The 21,026-nt window shown below is 44.1% G+C and overlaps 1 protein-coding gene across 1 annotated transcript; it reads left to right on the forward strand.

Moving 5' to 3' along the window:
* The first annotated feature begins 10,184 nt into the window (after positions 1-10,184).
* On the forward strand, positions 10,185-15,558 carry LOC117540373. Its single transcript, XM_034207009.1, has 2 exons — positions 10,185-10,289; positions 10,709-15,558. The coding sequence occupies exon 2, from the start codon at positions 10,934-10,936 to the stop codon at positions 15,536-15,538; it is 4,605 nt and encodes a 1,534-aa protein (XP_034062900.1). The 5' UTR covers positions 10,185-10,289; positions 10,709-10,933; the 3' UTR covers positions 15,539-15,558.
* The last annotated feature ends 5,468 nt before the right edge of the window (positions 15,559-21,026 follow it).

The following is a 21,026-nucleotide window of genomic DNA, read 5'->3' on the forward strand; positions in this document are numbered from 1 at the left end:
ATTAGTATGCTAACAACGTGAACATTTGCATAAATGAGTGTTATTCTTTTCATTTATGTTTGACCAGCAGTGCCTGTTGGAATGCAAAACCTTAGCTGAAAAAGGATGCATCGCACCAAATATATGATTAAGGCTCACTGCTTTGGTATACAAATACTTGACAGGTATTTCTCAGTTTTGACAATGAACGGTTGGGTTAGTTTAGCAATAAACAAGAATTTAATAAAACTAAAAGCGTTACATTTTCCAGTAAATCAAATTCAAAGTAGAGCTCTTTCTGACCTGCATACATTTTGAGTGTGGGTGTAATGTTGACAGACACTGCTGTTCCATAGCTGGTTGCAAAACAGAAACAAATGAGTAACTCAGAGTAGGAGAGAAGTAGCACAATTGTGGAGGATGAGTTGTGCAACTATTTGACAAAACTAAACCATAAATTAATACATCGTTGTTACAATTGTTTGCCTTAGTGCTTGGCCTTGACCATAGACACACACCTGTCTTTGACTCAGCTCTGCACCCATTACAAAGAAGAGAACAAACTCGATATTCATTCCTTCAGATGAAAAGTAGCTGTAACCTTATCAAACCTCCTTTTAGGGCATTTATGTTATTATGTATTCAGTAGTATCTCAGGGATCATCTGATATGGCTTGAATCCCATAACTTAAAATCCTCTTCTAAATGTGCATGGCATTCTTGAGGTATTCCAATCTGGGTTTAAACCCCTCCACAGCACTGAATCTGCTCTTTTAAAAGTTTTGAATGACCTGTTTTTAGCTACTAACTCTGGGAACAGTGCTGTTCTTATACTTTTAGACCTCACAGCTGCCTTTGACACTGTAGATCACAGAATTCTCATTTCTCGCCTGCAACATTTTGTGGGAATCAGTGGTACTGCTCTAGACTGGTTTAAGTCGTATCTGTCTGAAAGAAGTTTTAATGTAAATCTTAATGAATTTACTTCCTCCTCTGCTCCTCTCCCGTACGGGGTACCCATATATACAGTCTATGGTGGTACCCCAAGGCTCCATTCTTGGGCCGATTTTATTTTCCATGTACCTGCTTCCCCTGGGTGCTATCATTAAGAAATATGGTGTTTCATTTTTATGCAGATGACTCGCAAATCTACATGCCCCTGAAAATAAATGACCCAAACCCTCAGCAACGTCTGTCTGACTGTCTGCAGGACATCAGAGCCTGGATGGCCTTGAACTTTTTAAAATTCAATGAAAAAAAGACAGAGGTCATAATATTTGGACCCAGTGGTGGCCCCAATGCCCCGCCTGGGCTGGATTCTCTTGTCCCATATGTGAAACCCATTGTCACAAACCTGGGAGTACGGATTGATTGTGATTTTAAACTAGACAAACAGATTAACTCTGTGGTAAAATCCAGCTTCTTTCAGCTAAGACTTTTAGCAAAGGTCAAGCCTTTCCTTTCTTTTAATGACTTTGAGAAGATAATACATTGTTTTATATCCACTAAACTGGATTACTGCAATGCTCTTTATATTGGAGTGACCAAGGCTTCCCTGTCACGTCTACAGCTGGTCCAGAACGCTGCTGCACGCCTCCTGACAAGGACAGGCAGGCGTGAACATATTACGCCTGTACTCGCCTCTTTACACTGGCTACCAGTCCATTTTAGAATACAGTTTAAAATGTTGCTGTTCGCATACAAGGCCCTGAGCGCTTTAGCCCCACCGTACCTGGCAGATCTTTTAAAACCATACACACCCACACGGTTACTGAGGTCTGCTGACAGACTCCTTCTGGTAGTCCCAAAATCAAGGCTAAAGCAGCGGGGAGACAGAGCCTTTGCTGTTGCAGCTCCAAAGTTATGGAATGAATTACCCCTCCAGGTTAGACTTGCTCCAACTCTGCCTGTTTTTAAATCTTGTTTAAAAACCCATTTATTTCCCCTGGCTTTTACTGTACAGACCAGGTGACACTTGTGCTGTTAAATGTGGGTTTTTTTTTTTACCTTACTAGTGTTTGTATTGTTTTTACGTCATATAGGAGTTTTTCAGTCGGTGGCTTCTGATCTGGTTTCATTGTCTCGTGTATTACATTTGTTTCATGTCCTGTCTGTTTTTATGTATTTATGCTATGTTTTTATACAGTTGTTGGTATACAGCACTTTGTTCAACTCTGTTGTTTTTAAATGTGCTATATAAATAAAATGGATTGGTTTGGATTGGATTCGCTCCTTCATCATATCTTAACATACAAAACTGAAATGCAAACGAGTGGTTTCCTCTCGTTCCATTTAACATTCTAATATTATTTAGTGCCATTGACATCATTATATTATATTGTCTGTTTTGGCTTCTTTGTGTATATCGCGCGCGCGCGCACACACACACATACACACACACACTTTGTATTGTATTATTGAATGAGAGAGGTTCCAGGTTGAATTGAGGCGAATATTTGTAATGTTCAGAGGTTGTTGTGTTTAATATTCATGAGAATATTTGTCATTGTTCAAATGATAATAAACACACATATAAAGCATATTTGTCCACTCATATGTTGATAAGAGTATTACAAACTTGAAAAATACATTTAGAACAGATAAAAAATGTGCGATTAACTATGGACAATCATGCGATTAATCGTGATTAAATATTTTAATCGACTGACAGCCCTAATATATATATGTATGTGTGTATTTATTTTAATTAAATAGCTGACAATGGACAAAAACAGGAATTGTGTAAATAGAAAGAAGAGTAACATGCTATTAAAAGTCCCTGGTTACTTCACATGTGAGACATGGCTTGGCAGATACATGACATGTGCCTTCGACAACCAGGCCACCAGGATGTCCTCTGCTTTTTTTCTTTTTAGCAGCCAATTATATTCTGGGACAGGACTTCACGACACTGTATGTTAGGGAGCAGTGAATGACGTCCTCTGCTTCACAACACTGACAGATTACTGACACATACTGCAGTCCAGTGGAGATGGTATAAAAATAGCTTATGACATATCTTGATACATTAATTGCTCCCACATTCAATAATTTCTGTTATATGTATTAATGCAACAATATTCACCTAACAGCCCTTTTTGAGAATTTCCGTTCTATTATATAAAATAACCTGCAGCATAAAGATAGCTTTATTCAACAAGGCGTTAGTATGGTGTCTTAGCTTGTTTACTTAAAGTGCTTCGAATGATTGACATGGTATAATCCATGCTTGCTTAACCATCTCAAACACGCCCACTTCTGCTGGCAGTAGCTTCTAAGCAAAGCTCTCACACGAGAATTGAAAATGCATATGTAATAAAAATAGTTTTGGACATAATTTCTGTGAATAATGAGCGTGCACATCTTGTCTGCCTCTGTGCTTTTTGTTTATATATCAATTCCCACAGACGTAACTCTACTGCAAATAAATTAAATTCCATTATGGTATTAATAAAGGCATTCTGCAGTGCGTATTGACCAACATTGAAGAGTGCTTCTCATTACTTTTGGTAATGGCACATCAGCACTAATTGAAACAAGTACTGCTGTTCACTTTGGGAGGGGCTGTTAATGTTATTTGTTCGGAGTGAAGGACACACCATCTTTGATTAGCTTTCATTATTCTAAAAGCTAAACTAGCGGGTACCAAAGCTGAAGTTAATCCTGTGTAACTACTCACTCTAATGACTTTCTTTCACGCTAGGCAAATTGATCTGTAATTTTTTCTCTCTGTTAATTATTCATTATTTTATTTATGAAACAGTCTAGACACATCTAGATCTAGTGCATTACATGGGTACAAACAAACAACAACAAATTTGCTCATCTACTTCAAGTGCTACGGTTGGAATACAATAGGAGATACAGGCTTATAGCTTACTTGGACATGGAGTGTCAAAAACATTAATATTTAACTTTAGCACTAACTACCTGTATTGTTTGCAGGTATTGTATTTTTGAAAGAATGCATCCTTTCAGCCACTTCTTGCCATATGTAATTTAGTCAAGATTTCTTCTGAGCTTTTTCATTGGCTACCTGTAGACGCAGTATATAATGTAAATGTATTTCTACAAATTCTTGAGGTCGTTTGAGCAGCTGTTTATGTAAAACACAAAGGACCCTGCTGATGCAATAAGTATTTACTGAAGCACACAACCACTAACCAAACTTCCCCTCTGCTGGAAATGCAATATGTAACAGTTGTCATTTCCAATTACTCAGACTGAGTGGGTGGCAGGTGATTGACCCTGTAAACATATTTTGTGCCTGGAGACGTGTGAAACCAGCCAAAAACAATGGTAATGGACAGCCTGTCTCCCTCTGTCTCCGATGCTTCTGCAGCTTAGCAATGATGTGTAGCCTTTTCTTAACTGATCCTGGTACAATGGGAAATATTTGTAATACTTAGATGTTTTATTGTGTTAAAATAATCTTATATCTGAGATACAGGAAATACCTCGTAAAACAGTAATATGAGCACCAAGAGTAACATTGGTAAGTGTAAAAAATATTTGTGCAAGCAGACTTTAATAACATATGGGAAGGATGATTCAGGCTACCAAAATGTATTTGGCAGTGATAAACAGAGTATGTCTGTTTTGGCTGTGAATTACTAGGTTTTGTTAGGTTCTTTTAAAATTTTGAAATTGTTTTCATATTGGCATTTCTGTCAGATGTAACCATCTAAAGTAACCTGTTTTAAAGGATGTCGCTTAATCAGATCTTGGAGTGGGCAATGGCCAAACTATCACAATACATTACCCTAATGTTCTGTAAATTAAAAAGTAAATTATACATTTAAATGTATCAAATGTATATCATGTCTTTCTTTTTATTTGGAACTTGCATACATACAAAAATAACTACCTTATACTGCAATTACATATGAGCCTGCGTTAAGTCATAGCTGACAAAAACATTTAAAATAAAGAACTATATTGTGCAAATATCAGATAATCAAGTAACCAGATTTCTTCCAGCTGGTAGGGTCCTCCTCCTGCTCGTTATTTTTAACTTCACTCTCTTTCTCCTTGTCTGCCCAAATCTATTTACTTTGTGAGGCCACTGAATTATTCCAGATCACGTGAGAATATCCGCCTTGGTGAAAATGGTATTGCCAAATCATTACTGGTGGACTCATTTCTACTGTCACACGATACCATCATACATCCCAAGCCTTATTGCAGTGTGACATTTTTTTGTAGTACTTTATTTACAGAACTTTCTTTTAAATGTATTCTGTATTCTATTTATTTTAAATACTTTACAGAAGAAAATGTCCATTTAAGTTTGTCTCTTTCGTTCCTCGCTGTGCTCCACATGTACCAGCAATTGTTAACCAATCAGAAGTGGCCCATGATAGAAGGTGATAGACAGATTGATCCAATCACCTGCCAAGTACTTTTGAAAGTGCCTGCCCTTTCCAAATGGCTTCCAATGGAGCTTTCCTAGATGGTTTGGTGAAACAAACCATCTGAGTCAGGTTAGTGATGCTCCATCACATGTTTATCTATCTATCACAGGGTGAATCTTAAACTGAAGCTTGACTTTAAAGCAACCCAAAGGAAGTTTCATGTAAGCTTAGTTCTTTCACTCGTAGCTCGGGCTGCGGGGGTGCTAGAGACGGGAGCATGTTGATGCGACCTTGCTAGCCGAATATATGGCCGCATTTTACAATAAACTTCCGTTGGGTCGCTAAAAAACAAATATCGCGAATCGCAATCGCAATATTTGTCCGAAAAATCGCAATTCGATTTTTTTTTTCCCCCAAAATCGTGCAGCCCTACCTGGAACCTCTTTCTCTCTCTTACAGTCTCTCCCAACCCTGTCTACTTCTTTGCACTGAGCCAGTTGCTCAAACAGACTAGCCTGTTTACAGTTGTCGGCGAAATGCCGCTCCTCTGTCTTCATAACACTCAAAGCATGAGACGTTCCCACTGTGGGTCAAAATAATGCGCTGTGATGTGCAGTCGACACATTGGATGCGATCCGAATTATCTAACGCAGCCCCTCGCCCTCCACAATGTTAAGCTGTAGCCACCCATTTAGCTATCGCTGTTAAAAGCGATATGAGACGCCGTGTCCAGGCGTCTCCCCGACAAACTTTCAAGCGTGGTCTGCCGCAAGCGAGCGGCAGGAGCGGGGCTGTCAGCATCAGCTGTGTGCTTGGCTTGCTGTTTAAAACACCTTTTTTTGTATCCATATCTCTCGCTAGAATCTGCCACCATCCAACTAACAACAACAACAACAACGTCATGCCTTTGGGCTCTGAAACTACGGGGCGGGCCGAGGACAAATACACGTGTTAATCGCACGTTAAAATAATTAGTAGCGTTAATGTTTTTTTGTTATTAACGCGTTAATCTGACAGCCCTAGATTACACACATTGGTTTCCTTTTTTAACTGTATTAATGAAACATTTAATCTTAAATAAATACAATATAGTCCGATACATTAATCTCATTTATATCATCATGATGACACGTGCAAGTCCTGCTATATCTCTTTTGTCCAACAATGATTTTGTCCTGTGTGCTTAGACCTGAGCACTCCTTTAAAGATAATTTATCAATTTAGCATCATCTAGGAATTCTGGCTATGTGCACACAAGTAAACGAGTGCATTCTCAGATACTATTGGCTTTCACACTGCGATGTTTCCTGATGGTTATCAGGAAACTTGAGGCTCTAATTGATTTAGATCAATTACAGCTATTCTCGCTCATGCCAAGAGAGGTCAAAAGCATTCTGCACACAAATTGTGCTGCAGATCTGAATTAAGGCTTTGCAGGAGATGTATGCTTGTCAAATCAACACTTAAGCTACAGCTTAAACATCTTTAGGTCAAATGGATAAGTCAAAAGCACAACAATTTTCTCTTTTTTTCACTATAGTCAGGGCTGCACATAACTGGTGCGCAGGTGCGCATGTGCACCCCCCGCCAAAAAAGAGCACCGGATCATTTGAAAAAAGGCGCATTTGCGCATCAACATTGAGAGAGAGAAAAGAGAGAAGCCCCCCCCCCCCGTTCATGAAGTCAAGTACCCCTCAAAAGGTCCGGTGTATTTCATTTTAAGGATGCGCACCAAGCAACATCTCCAGGTGCTCCTTTGAGAACCAGGGCAAAACAGTTATGTGCACCCCTGATTATAGTGCTAATTACGTTCTACTTTACTTGTTCAGTTGTGTTCATTTCAAGTTAAAAGTGAGCATCTCATCTCAGTTGGTAGAACTGGCAGCCCATGTACTGGTGCTCGGTACCAATTCAGAGGACCCTGGTTTGAATTCAGCCGGAATCTGCCACGTATCATCCCCTCTGTCTCCCCCTTTTAAATACTGTCCCTTCATTAAAGGCACTGGATGTCCAAACATATATTAAATAAAGTAAAATAAATAATGAGCATAATGCTGATCAGAAAGAAACCACTAGTTCAAACCGGAGAGACGTGATGTAAGAATTACATATTTATTGTTTACACGTCATATGAATGAAATGATTGCCATGATAATACAACAGGAGAATGTAATGGTGTTTGGCGATTAGGCCCCGGTTTGCAGGATAATCATTCAAGAGGGAAAGAACCGCTCCGATGAAATCCCCGGGGTCTAGACACTGGTGGTGGTGATGAGTAGGTGAGACCGGTCTGAAGGAGGAAGGTTTAGCTTTGTCCTGAAGGAGACAGGAGGCGAGAGGGGTGGAGGCGGGTTGCGTGTGATCATCTGCAATGACAACTGACAGGGAGGAAGAGCAGGCATTTAAGGATTTTAGCATGTGCAGCGATTGGCTGCTGAGGGGTGACGCCCTCGTATTTAATGAGGGGAGAAGGGAGCCATTGAGTGACGTGTAAGTGACTCGTGTTAGGTCTTCCTTATTGAACTTGCGCTAAAGCTTTCATTTGTAACCCAATTACCAACAATTGTCAGCTTGACATTTTAAGTAACACAACTGTTTAAGCTCCAACAACAAATGGAATTCAGCAGTTGTTGGACTGGAACCTTGGAAGCTATGGCCCTAGGTTTAGACTAAATCAGGGATGATCCAATACAGAACATAAATTAGCATCTGTTATGGGCCATGCAGATAGATATCAGAACACTGAAGCCAAGAGTACTCAACATGACCTTGTATTAGGGGTGTAACGGTATCCGTATTCGTCCCGTACCGTCACGGTTCGGACGTCGCGGTTCGGACGTCACGGTTCGGACGTCACGGTTCGCCCCATTGCAGTCACACGACGAATACGCCTTTATTTTACCAGTGGGAAAAAAATCTGTCATTCAGGGCAATATCCATTACACTATTTATAATCCAGGGGGCGGTATTGCGCCTAAAAGCTGTTTGCCAGCCACCCTTAAACAACAAATGAAGAACAAGAAGAAAAACAACAAAACGAAAGAAATACAAGAAGAAAAAAAGTTAGTATGGCGATTTCAGATAACACACAGGAGCTAGAGCCCACCTGCTTCTTTTAAATCAGCTGTGTGGGAACATTTCGGGTTCCCTGCACTGTAAAACTTAACAAGTTGTGGTAACTTAAAAAAAGTATGCAAACTCGTTGCCTCACTTTAAGTAAGTTAAGTTAGAATGGTGAGTACGAACAACTTGTGTATTCTAAGTGTGCTTTAATTAATTTTGAGAAGTACAATGGACACAAACCTTTTAAGTTATGTAAACTTATTAACTTTATTTTGTGTGAACTCAATGAACAAATTAAACCCTACTTAAATAAATAAATCACCAGAACTTAACCCTTTTAAATTCTACTAACTCATAATTTCTAAGGTTTACTAATTAAAAATTGAACAAACTAATTACTGCTAACTAAGATAATTGTACTACAACAAATCTTTAAACACATTGTGTAAACTCCAACAATCTCCAAAAATAATGCATTCAAAACACTAATTGATTCAGTTGCAATATAACATTTATTTGGATACATTTAAGTGCCAACAAAAAGTCATTCAACCAACATTTTGATCTGAGCCGAACAATAAACAAGGGTAATTATAAAAAAATTAAAATCTATAATGACTGTATAAAAAAAATACTTAAAAAAAACAAACATTGTACTTTGCTCAACAATTAACAGTTATAACAGTTTCCTCAGAGTAACAAGTAACAAACAAGTAACAGGTGCAACTTTTTTAAGTGCCAAGTTCTATGTGATAGTTGATGACTATCTTGACTAAGGTCTATTCCAGTAGAGCGTTTCTCAAAGTTAGAAGTTTAGGTGAGAGGGTTTTAGTTCCCAGTCCAAGCATCACTGTTTGCACGAACCTCAGAGTATTTGCAATGCATTTTGGATAATCAAAATGCAAAGCATATATCAGGCCAAATAACAGGCAAACTGCCTGTGGAAAGTTTTGGATCTCTTCCATGACAATACCTCCCTCAAGCACAATAGAGATGGAGATGGGCTCGAGTTGCATTGAGCTTGGACCCTCCTGAGGATTGTCTTCGCTGAGAACAGTCAGCACACCAACAGTGACGGATGATAGGGCCTCATCTCTCGTTGTATCCTGCAAAGAAAAAGACGTTATTTAGACTATCATCGCTACCTATTAGAGTTGGTCTTCCTATGAAAACATTCATGTTCCATTTGCATTAAAGTATTTGCTAAAAAATGTAGCTCAAGTACACACTCAAACTGTGTTGTAACATTATATCCAAAAAGGTGCTGTAAATGTGGTATGAGGAAACTAATGCTATGGATGCATATACAGCTAGGAACGTGCATTTATTTTACACCTCATTTCTAATCTAGACTCCTGGTCATGGAATTTAGTGTACAGTATTTTGAACACACCAAATAAATACTTTTGGCTGCAAGTTTGTGTAAATAGGGGATATGACTTTTCAATAAATGCATACCAAACAGTTTTTTTGTGTCCAAGTACTTACAAAGCATGTCTTGAAGAAATCGTTGGAGTCGTCGCCAAGAACAATCGCAATCCCTTTGAGGACAACAGAGCGCTGTTCAGTCACATCTGGTGTCTAATGATAGAGATAAAGAAGACAAAGATTAGGTTAAATTACAAACTCATAAGATGAACAATGTTGGCCTTTTCCATCTTTTGGAGGGGTTGTTTTAATTATTTTTAGAAGGCTTTTGAAGTAGTACTGTTGGAAAGCCTGCTGACTGTTACTCCAGCGCCCTCTGTTGGCGGCACGCGCAATTGTAACTATTAAGCACATGGAGCGCAGCTGTTAGGAGAAAGGGAGAGAAGCACTTCATGTCGACGGAGCGCAGCCTGGACCTTCAGTGACAAATTAGTGTGTGTGAGCTTTGTGCGTCTCTGACCAACAGTAAGTTAATGTTACTCGCATGGGACCGGACAGTATTAAGCCTTTCACTATTAGTTGTTTTGGAGTTTGCTAACTCCGGTTATTATCAACAAGTTGAGCTAAGCTAACAAAGCTAACGTTAGCACTACGTAGCTGTACTTCTCTCCATCTGAAATGTTATGTTTGACCCTGTTGGCAATGTCTAATGTTTAGATGGCATATTAACCTTTTATACTCTAAGTTAAAGGAATTATCTGTGCAGTATACTTCATTTATATGTGGAAGGGTTATATTACAACCTGCCTGTTGAGCAGTCAATTAGCCTGGTAGAATATGTCATTTAGTACTGTTAATGCGAAAGTTATGCATATTTTCACTGTATAATATATTGGAATAATAGATTCTAATTATACTTGTACCTTTGTATTTCTCTCTTATAGACCACACACATATACATACACTACACCTGCTCCAAGTCTGTAATACTGTGACTGTTGTGTTGATATCTTCAGTCAAAGGAATTAACCGCTACCAAGACTCCTGTGTTCTTACCGACACCCCAAGGCGTTCGTCATTCCGAGTGGAATCTTCATTATACAGTCCTTAACTAATTCCCTACTTTTCATTGGTCCTTCGAGCCGGATGAGACGTTTTCCTTGGATTCCATGATGCAGCCTAGTTTCACATACGGTGAAGCCTCATCAGAATCTACACGTCCTAAGCGGCTAGTTCATCCTCCTCCTTACTTCAGTGACTACGAAGTGAGTTATGTCAGCCAAAGGCAAGCCACTACAATTCCTAGTTATCAACACACAGCACAGTATGCAGTCGGTCCAGAAGAGGACAACCTGAGTGATCCAGGACTTCATCCCTCAGCAGTATCTGCCCAGTCATCACGGTCCTGCAGCCCTTTAAGTCAGGCCAGATGGAACTTCACCTTAGATGGATGGACTCTTTCCACTAATGGAGCTCAGGAGCCTGATCATCATCTGCAGGATGATCATCCTATAGGAGCTAGTGGGCAGCGGAGCTACCCAACCCCTCAATTGGATCCTTCGCCCTATCATCGACCTTGGGAACCATCTTTAACTCCTCATTCCCTACACAGTGTAGACTCAAGACATTATGTGCAGTCAGGCAGTGTCCCTACTGTTACTCCCTATGCAGTCAGGCCAGAGACAGGAAGGAGCCAGTCTCTGCAGCACGACCAAACCCAGTACAGAGATCTACCCCAAGGTCATCAGAGGTCATACACCTTGACCTCTCAAGCCCATAGTGTCTACTCAAAGGATACTGTGATGCTTGACACACTGGATAAGATGATGGGTGAATTACGGCTTTTAAAGGAGGAAACACTATCAGCTTCAGTAAGTCAACCTACAGCTAACCATGTGCCTTATCCTCATTCTAGTCCCCTAACCATGGGTCACTATGACCAAAAGCCTCTCCAGCAGAGTCAGCCATCCACATATACCTACCCCAGGTATCCAACTCATTCACCCCAGCCCCACAACCAGAGAGTATACTATGACCACCAGCCATATGTTGCAGCACAAGAAATAACCTACAGGGGTCCTAGACCTACCATACCTGATCTTACTAAGAAGGACCCTGGTGAGTTTGCACGGCTGAAGATTGCTCTCAATAATCTACTTCCACGGGACGGAACAGAGCTATTCAAGTACCAGATCCTGATGGATCATCTAAAACTATACGAAGCCCGTCTATTAGCCGATGCATATCTTAATTCTCCTACCCCTTACTCTGACACAATGGCAGCCCTGTCAGAGAAATTCGGTCAGCCCCATCAGTTAGCTATCAAGAAGATCGCCAGTGTGATGGATGCACCTGACATCAGACGTGGAGACACAGAGGCCTTTGAGAGATTTGCATTGCAGATTCGTGCTCTCGTCGGTATGCTGAAGATCCTCGGCCAGGAAGGAGAGATGGAGCTGCGATGTGGTTCTCATGTGTCACGTCTCCTTAGTAAATTACCTGCTGAGATGAGGTCTGAGTTTCGGAGATACATGTGTCGTCACCCAGGTACGGTTTACAACCTAATAGAGCTCTCTTGTTGGCTGCAGCTGGAAACCTGGTGCCAAGATAGTGACAGTTATAGCGGTAACCAAGGTCACAAAGAGAAACCCATCCAGAAGCAAGAACATCGGCCACAGTCAAAGTTCATCCCTCGTGCAGCTACCATACTCCATGGCACAGAGGACGTGTCACCACCACCAACGGAGTCATCTACCGGTAGAGCCCCTGCACAGAGCAAGAAGACAGGCTCACCAAAAGCCTACTGTCCTTACTGTGAAGCAGACGATCATTATCTAAGCCAATGTGCCACCTTTAAGTGTTTTGACAAAGCTCAAATCATAGACTGGATTAAGACCAACAAACGTTGTTGGCGATGTGGGAGATCACATCAAGCGGCACAATGCACCCTGAAGAAACCCTGCAGCATATGTCAAGGTAAACACCTTCAGATACTGCACGAGGTCAACAACAGGACTATTAAGGAAGGAACCTGTCTGGTTAGCTCAGCAACCGAAACCCTTCATCTGGAGAAACCATCGGACTCTACCCGAGTTCTCTTGAAAGTCGTCAGAATTATCCTCCGATATGGTGACAAGACGTTGGACACCTATGCGGTCCTAGATGACGGCTCTGATCGCACTATGCTGCTCTCAGCAGCAGCCCAACAACTTGGACTAACAGGCACCCCAGAAGACCTTGCCCTCAGAACCATCCGTCAGGATATTCAGACTCTGCACGGTGCCTCAGTTTCTTTCCAAGTCTCCACTATAAAGCAACCAAAGAAGTATTTCCAGATAGACAACGCCTTTACTGCTCAGCGCCTCGGGTTAGCTGAACATACCTATCCAGTGGCTACCCTTCAGAAAAGGTACAAGCACCTCCAAGACTTGCCTCTACACGGTTTCAGTCGAGTCTCACCCTTGTTGCTGATTGGAGCTGACCAGCCTCACCTCATAAGCCCAGTGGAACCTGTGCGTTTCGGACCACCTGGAGGTCCAGCTGCAATCCATACACGGCTTGGATGGACACTTCAAGGGCCGGCACAGATTCTTCAGTCCCAGTTACAGCCTCACCAATGCCTTTTTACATCCCTCAGCCCACTTGCAGTCGAGTTGCAGCGCAACGTGGAGAAGCTGTGGCAAGTTGACACCCTGCCTTACAGGTCTGAGAAGGAAGTGACCAGGTCTAAGGAAGACCAGGAATCCGTTAACCTACTGGAGGCTAAGACAAAGCGACTAAACGTGAATGGAGTGCTTAGGTATGCAACACCTATCCTAAGGAGAAAGGAAGCACCACTACTCCAGGCATCCAAGGAAGCAGTAATGCCAAGCCTCAGGAGTACAGAGAAACGCCTGGCTAAAGACCCAGAAAAGGCAGCTGACTACAACGCAGAAATCCAGAAACTTGTAACCTCCGGTGCTGTAGTAAAACTACCAGCCAAAGCTGTCTCTCAGAGCAAGGAAGGTTGGTTCATACCACATCACATGGTCCATCACAATGGGAAGAATAGAATAGTGTTCAACTGCTCCTTCCGCTACAAGGGACTTAACCTCAACGAGTCTCTTCTACCTGGTCCTGCCTTGAGCGCCTCCATTGTTGGTGTGCTGCTGCGCTTCAGGGAACACACAGTCGCTATCAGTGGAGACATCAAGGGGATGTTTCATCAGGTCCGTCTCCTGCCTGAAGACAAACCCCTCCTGAGGTTCCTGTGGCGGGACATGAGGAGAGAAGAACCACCTGACATCTACGAGTGGCAAGTACTTCCCTTTGGGACCACGTGCAGTCCATGTTGTGCCTCATTTGCTCTTAACCAACATGTCATCCTGCACAGTGAACCTGGAGAAGACGTAAGATTTTCAATCGAACGTTGCTTTTACGTGGATAACTGCCTGCAAAGCGTTCCTTCAGTCGGTGAGGCCCAGCAGTTAGTCAACAAGCTACGAGAGCTTCTGGCATCAGGAGGATTTGACCTCCGTCAATGGGCTTGCAACAGGCCGGAGGTCATCAGCCATCTCCCACCAGAGGCACGCTCGGAAAAGCTGGAGCTTTGGCTGTCACATGACAAGGTTGGTGCACATGAGTCAACGCTGGGACTGAGCTGGCACTGTGACACGGACACCCTCGGTTTTAAGAACAGAGTCCTTAACCATGGACAACCTACAATGAGGATGATCTACCGAACTCTGGCAAGTCAGTATAACCCACTCGGCTTCATAATGCCCTTCACTACCAGAGCCAAGATCATAGTACAGCGGCTTTGGGACAAGCCCAGAGATTGGGATGATCCCCAGCTACCTGAAGATCTGCTGCTGCAGTGGAATACCTGGGAGGAGGAGTTGGAACACCTGCCAGAAATAGCATTACCCAGATGCTATACACCAGAGAACATGGACAGACAAGAGGTGCTAAGAGAAGTACACATCTTTTGTGATGCTTCAGAGCGAGCCTACTGCTCCGTGGCCTACTTACGATCAGTGGATCCCCATGGGGAGGTACACGTATCTTTCATCATGGCCAGGTCACGTGTGGCACCAACAAAGCAGCTCTCTATCCCCCGGCTAGAACTGTGCGCAGCTCTCACTGGCGCCCAGCTGAAGAAGCTACTTCAGGCCGAGTTGACACTCAAGGTGGAGGAAGTCACCCTTTGGTCCGATTCAACTACAGTACTCAACTGGCTTCAATCCACATCCTGCCACTTCAAAGTCTTCGTCGGAACCAGGATCTCAGAAATCCAAGACATCACAGACTGTAAAGCCTGGCGATACGTGGACTCAGCCAGTAACCCAGCCGATGACATTACCAGAGGCAAGACGCTAAGAGAGCTAGCAAACCCAAACAGGTGGAGCCAGGGGCCAGCATTTCTACTCCTGCCTCCAGACGAGTGGCCTTCCTACACGTCGTCAAACACCACAGATCAACTGCAGGAGGTTACAGAGTTAAAGCGTTTTGCCATATGTGCTATGGCCATCTCCCAACCAAGGGCATCGACTCCAGATGTCACACCGTTCCGTACTTGGAGTGATCTAGTGGAGGCCAAAGCCAAGGAACTTCACGGGGTGGCCAGGCTTGGTGACTCATCGTCAACTGACTCCCCTACAGCAGAGATGTACACCAGGGCAGAGCAGAATGTTCTTAAACAAGTTCAGCTGGACAGCTTCACAGACGAATACCATCTGGCAAGCCTATCCCTTCTAGCAGTCGTCTCCTATGCCTCGCGCCTCAGTATGACATAGACGGCGACCTTATCAGAGTTGGAGGAAGACTCCGGCAGGCAGAGGACCTTGATCCGACAGTTATGCACCCAGTTGTACTTAACCCCAGCCATTCGTACACCAAGCTCCACATTCAACATGTTGATGCTCTTCTCTGTCACCCTGGACCTGAGAGAGTGTTCGCCGAGCTTCGCCGCACAGTATGGATCCTGCGTGGACGAGAGGCTGTTAGGCGGCACCAGCACAGCTGTACCGAATGCCGTAGATGGAAGGCAAAACCTGCTTCCCAACAAATGGCTGACCTACCCGTGGCCCGCCTCAGGCTATTCAAGCCTGCCTTTTACTCAACTGGCATGGATTGCTTTGGCCCCTTTCTGATCAAAGTGGGACGACGCAGTGAGAAGCGGTGGGGTATTGTGTTCAAGTGCCTCACCACAAGGGCAGTTCACATTGACCTACTTACCTCTGTCGATACAGACTCCTTTTTAATGGCCTTCAAAAGGTTCATTGCCAGACGCGGAAGGCCATCAGAAGTCTACTCCGACAACGGAACCAATTTCAAAGGTGGACAAAGGGAGCTCAGGGAAGCATTCGCCAATATGTGTCCAGAGCTCCAGCAGCAACTGGCGAAGCAACGGATCAGTTTTCGCTTTAACCCACCAGCAGCACCACACTTCGGTGGCGTGTGGGAACGAGAAATTCGCTCCATCAAGACTGCTCTGTACACTACCATTGGCTCTGAAAAGGCGAGTGGTGAAGTGCTCATGACAGTTCTTACTGAAGTTGAGAGCATCCTAAATGCAAAACCCTTAGGGTATGTTTCTTCCGACGTGGCTGAGGTTGATCCTGTGACCCCTAACTTCCTGCTCATGGGTCGAGCTGACAACTCCCTGCCCCAGGTGGTATATCCTGCATCAGAACTGCTAGGGCGGCGAAGATGGAGACATTCACAGATATTGGTTGATCGTTTCTGGTCTGCCTTCGTGAGACATTATCTGCCTAGCCTTCAAACTCGAGGCAAGTGGCAGAGACAAACGGAAGACATCAAAGTAGGAGCAGTTGTACTGCTTGTCGACCCACAGCTTCCACGAGCATTATGGCAGATTGGGCAAGTGACCAGAATATTTCCTGGGCCAGATGGTCACATCAGAACAGCAGAAGTGAAGATACAGGACAAAACCTACACCCGGCCTATAGTTCGTCTTATTGTCCTCCAAGAGATCCATGACGAGGACAACAAGGGACCAGATCCCTCATCTGAGTAGTTAGCCTTTCCATGGAAGCCAATTTGCACCGCAAATTGGGGGGCGGCAATGTTGGAAAGCCTGCTGACTGTTACTCCAGCGCCCTCTGTTGGCGGCACGCGCAATTGTAACTATTAAGCACATGGAGCGCAGCTGTTAGGAGAAAGGGAGAGAAGCACGTCATGTCGACGGAGCGCAGCCTGGACCTTCAGTGGCAAATTAGTGTGTGTGAGCTTTGTGCGTCTCTGACCAACAGTAAGTTAATGTTACTCGCATGGGACTGGACAGTATTAAGCCTTTCACTATTAGTTGTTTTGGAGTTTGCTAACTCCGGTTATTATCAACAAGTTGAGCTAAGCTAACAAAGCTAACGTTAGCACTACGTAGCTGTACTTCTCTCCATCTGAAATGTTATGTTTGACCCTGTTGGCAATGTCTAATGTTTAGATGGCATATTAACCTTTTATACTCTAAGTTAAAGGAATTATCTGTGCAGTATACTTCATTTCTATGTGGAAGGGTTATATTACAACCTGCCTGTTGAGCAGTCAATTAGCCTGGTAGAATATGTCATTTAGTACTGTTAATGCGAAAGTTATGCATGTTTTCACTGTATAATATATTGGAATAATAGATTCTAATTATACTTGTACCTTTGTATTTCTCTCTTATAGACCACACACATATACATACACTACACCTGCTCCAAGTCTGTAATACTGTGACTGTTGTGTTGATATCTTCAGTAAAAGGAATTAACCGCTACCAAGACTCCTGTGTTCTTACCGACACCCCAAGGCGTTCGTCATTCCGAGTGGAATCTTCATTATACAGTCCTTAACTAATTCCCTACTTTTCAAGTACCATATCGTCATCAATGACAAGTGACACAAAGTTGCTAAGTTATATTACTTACCACAGTCAGTTTCTGTCCAACCGATCCTTTCTTTGATTTGAACAGTTGGATGAAACGTGGGGTGTGCTGGTCCAGAGCCTCAAAGAAGTCTGCCTCAAGGTTCCTACTGGTAACGCGATTAAATTCGACAAATACCTGAACAAGTAGAGAAGGGGGTGGGGTAGGAGATGGAAAACCAGCACATTAGGAAGACATCTGATGTTCTTTGCTTTTGTGTGAATTAAAGGTGGAATAAACATTGCTCTGAAAGTTACAGCCTTGATATGGACAAGTCACCTTTTGCTTCAACTTCAAATGTCTTCGCAAATGTGTAAAAAAGTCTGCTTGACTGCAAGGCTCTATAAAGCCGCATAGCTGACAGTGGAACGCTGTTTCACTCACTTTCTCGATATCCTTAAAGCCCCTGTCACACTGTCCCGAAATTGACACCCGATGGACACACGATAAAGGAAATGTTCAAATTCGGCTCTGATCGTAACAACATCGCGCCATTCGTGAGGGCATCTTAAGCCATCGTATGACTGTCGGTGGAGTTTCTCAGGCTCTGGCAGCAACTTCGTGAGCGGCAACTTCGTAAGGCACTCGTGAGGGCATCTTGTCGAATCGTGTTATCATCGGTGCCATCGGGCATTCGCCTTCACTCTGATTGGGGCGAATGCCCGATGGCACCGATGATAACAACATGCCCTCACGATGGCCTTACGAAGACACACAAATTCAACACGAAAATGAACCTTCGGCAATTTTTTGGCATGCCAAAGATTTTCCCACCGCTCACGAAGTTGCTGCCGGAGCCTGAGAAACTATAGGTTACTTACGTAACCCCAGTTCTCAGAGTAACATGAAGTGAGATGTCTCACTATGGGATGCGCCTCATCGCGGAGCAAACGGAAGCATCAATCTCATTACGCCAATCCTGATTGGCTGGTGATCTTGACGTCAACGTCAGGGAATCACCCCCTATAAGTAGCTTGCGCCACGACGCATGCGTCATTCAAAATAAGCACCTCTTCTCGCTTCACCATAGCAAGGAGGGCCGTCTGGTGAGACATCTCACTTCATGTTACTCTGAGAACTGGGGTTACGTAAGTAACCTATAGTTCTCATTCATAACACTCCGTTCGATGTCTCACTATGGGAAATTGTAGCTCCTGTATTGCCAGACGAGCTTATCTCGAAAATCACCAATCAACCAGAACTTAACAGGTAGAGTCCTGACTCAACAAGGTGCCCAGCACTGCTCGGGCCACGCTTGGAGCGGAGACGTCTAGCCTGTAAAAGCGGACAAAAGTGAGCGGCGAGGACCAGCTGGCCGCTGCACAGATGTCTTGGATGGAAACACCCTTGAACAAAGCCCAGGATGTAGCCAGGCCCCGAGTCGAGTGAGCCCGCAGACCCGAAGGTGCTTGCAAACTCTGACTCGTATAGGCCAAAGCAATTGCCTCCATAATCCAGTGGGAGAGCCGTTGCTTAGTAACAGGCTTGCCCTTGTGAGGGTTAGCCCAGGACACAAAGAGTTGGTCATTAAGACGAAGCTCCTTTGATCTGTCCATATATGTGCGTAAAGCACGGACTGGACACAACAGATACTGCTGCTGTTCCCCGGAGGAAACCAGCGGCGGAGGAAATGCCCTAATGTCAATTGGGGTACACGAACCAACCACCTTTGGTGTAAAGGCAGGGTTGGGCTTCAACAACACTCTCGTTTGCCCTGGGGCGAACTGAGTGCATGAAGGATGTACAGACAGCGCATGGATATCACTGACCCGCTTGGCGGATGCCAGGGCCAGTAACAGCACTGTCTTGAGTGACAGATGTTTCATGTCAGCTCCTTCCAGGGGTTCAAATGGGGTCATTCTGAGCCCATTTAAAACCACTAGCAAGTCCCATAAGAGCACCAGTGACCTGGAGACAGGGAGGAGCCTGCGAGCTCCCTTCATAAAACGGCAGACCAAAGGATGTTGGCTAGCCGTCTTACCCTCAAAGCCCACATGGCATGCAGCAATAGCAGCCAGGTACACCTTGATCGTGGAGAAAGCTCTGTGTTTATCGATCAAGTCCTGTAGAAATGATAAAATCACCCCGACAGGACATTGAAAGGAGATGTGTCCTTCTTGAAGGCACCACTCCTCAAACACCCTCCACTTACAGTCATAAAGAGATCTGGTGGAGGAAGCTCTCGCACTCTGAATAGTGTTTATCACCTTCTGAGGGAGTCCCACTGTATTCAGATTGTACCACTCACGGGTCAGGCCCATAGTGCCCCGCGCTCTGGGCGTGGGTGAAGGATCGCCCCCCCCCCCCCCGCCTTAGACAATCTGTCCCTGCGTAGTGGGGGCTGCCATGGCTGCCCGCACAACAGCTGATATATCTCCGCCAGCCCGTACGTTGCGGGCTAGGGCGGAGCCATCAGGATAAGTGTGTGGCTTTGCTCCTTCACTCTGGCCAGAGTTGGGGGTATCAGAGCCAGGGGTGGGAACGCGTACAGAAGACCCGGAGGTCAATCGTGTACGAGTGCGTCCACGCCTAACCGTGCGTTTAAATCGTGCATTAAAGAGAACAGCTGTCATTGAGCATTTTCTCTTTATGCGAACAGATTTAACGCGGCTCTGCCGTAACGCACCCACAGCGGACTCACGATCCTTGGATGTGGAGTCCAGTCTGCATAGAGTGGTGCACCTCTGGACAGTAGTTCTGTCCCGAGGTACATCACTCCTGGTACATGCGTCGCTCTCAGAGAGAGGAGACGTCTGCCGCTCCAAGGGATCAGTTTGTGTGCCAGTGTGTGTGACTGGAGACAACGCAACCTCCCTTGGCGGTTCATACACGATACTGTGGTCGTGTTGTCTGTCCTCACGAGTACATGGTGTCCTCTGAGAGAAGGCAGAATGCGTTTTAGGGTGGGGAACACCGCTAAAAGCTCCGGGTGGTTTACGTGCGCCCGCTGGAGGTCTCTGCTCCAGAGACCCCTCTGATTTTTTTCCTTTAACAAAAGGAGCGCACACTGCAAAGTCTGCAATATTAAAATCAAGGATGCTGGTGCAACAACGTCAAATTTCATCAGGCACTTGAAAACTCACCCGGAGAGGTCAGTCACATTAACGCATATGGACGGTTAGCAAACATGTTTAGCTCAGCATCAGCTATGTAATGTTAACTTAGCTTGCTACTAGCTTTGTAACTGAATATTTGAAAAGAGGAGTGAATGTTTGCTTGTCACACTTGTTTGCGTTGAGTGGCGTTGACATCCAACTCTTGACATGACATAAAAAAGGTCGGTAACGTTAATCATTACGTTCCGCTGCCACCATCTACTGGCTAACGTTAAACGTAGAAAAATACATAGTTA

This window comes from Gymnodraco acuticeps, unplaced genomic scaffold, assembly GCF_902827175.1.
Source record: "Gymnodraco acuticeps unplaced genomic scaffold, fGymAcu1.1, whole genome shotgun sequence".
NCBI classification, from domain to species: Eukaryota; Metazoa; Chordata; class Actinopteri; order Perciformes; family Bathydraconidae; genus Gymnodraco; species Gymnodraco acuticeps.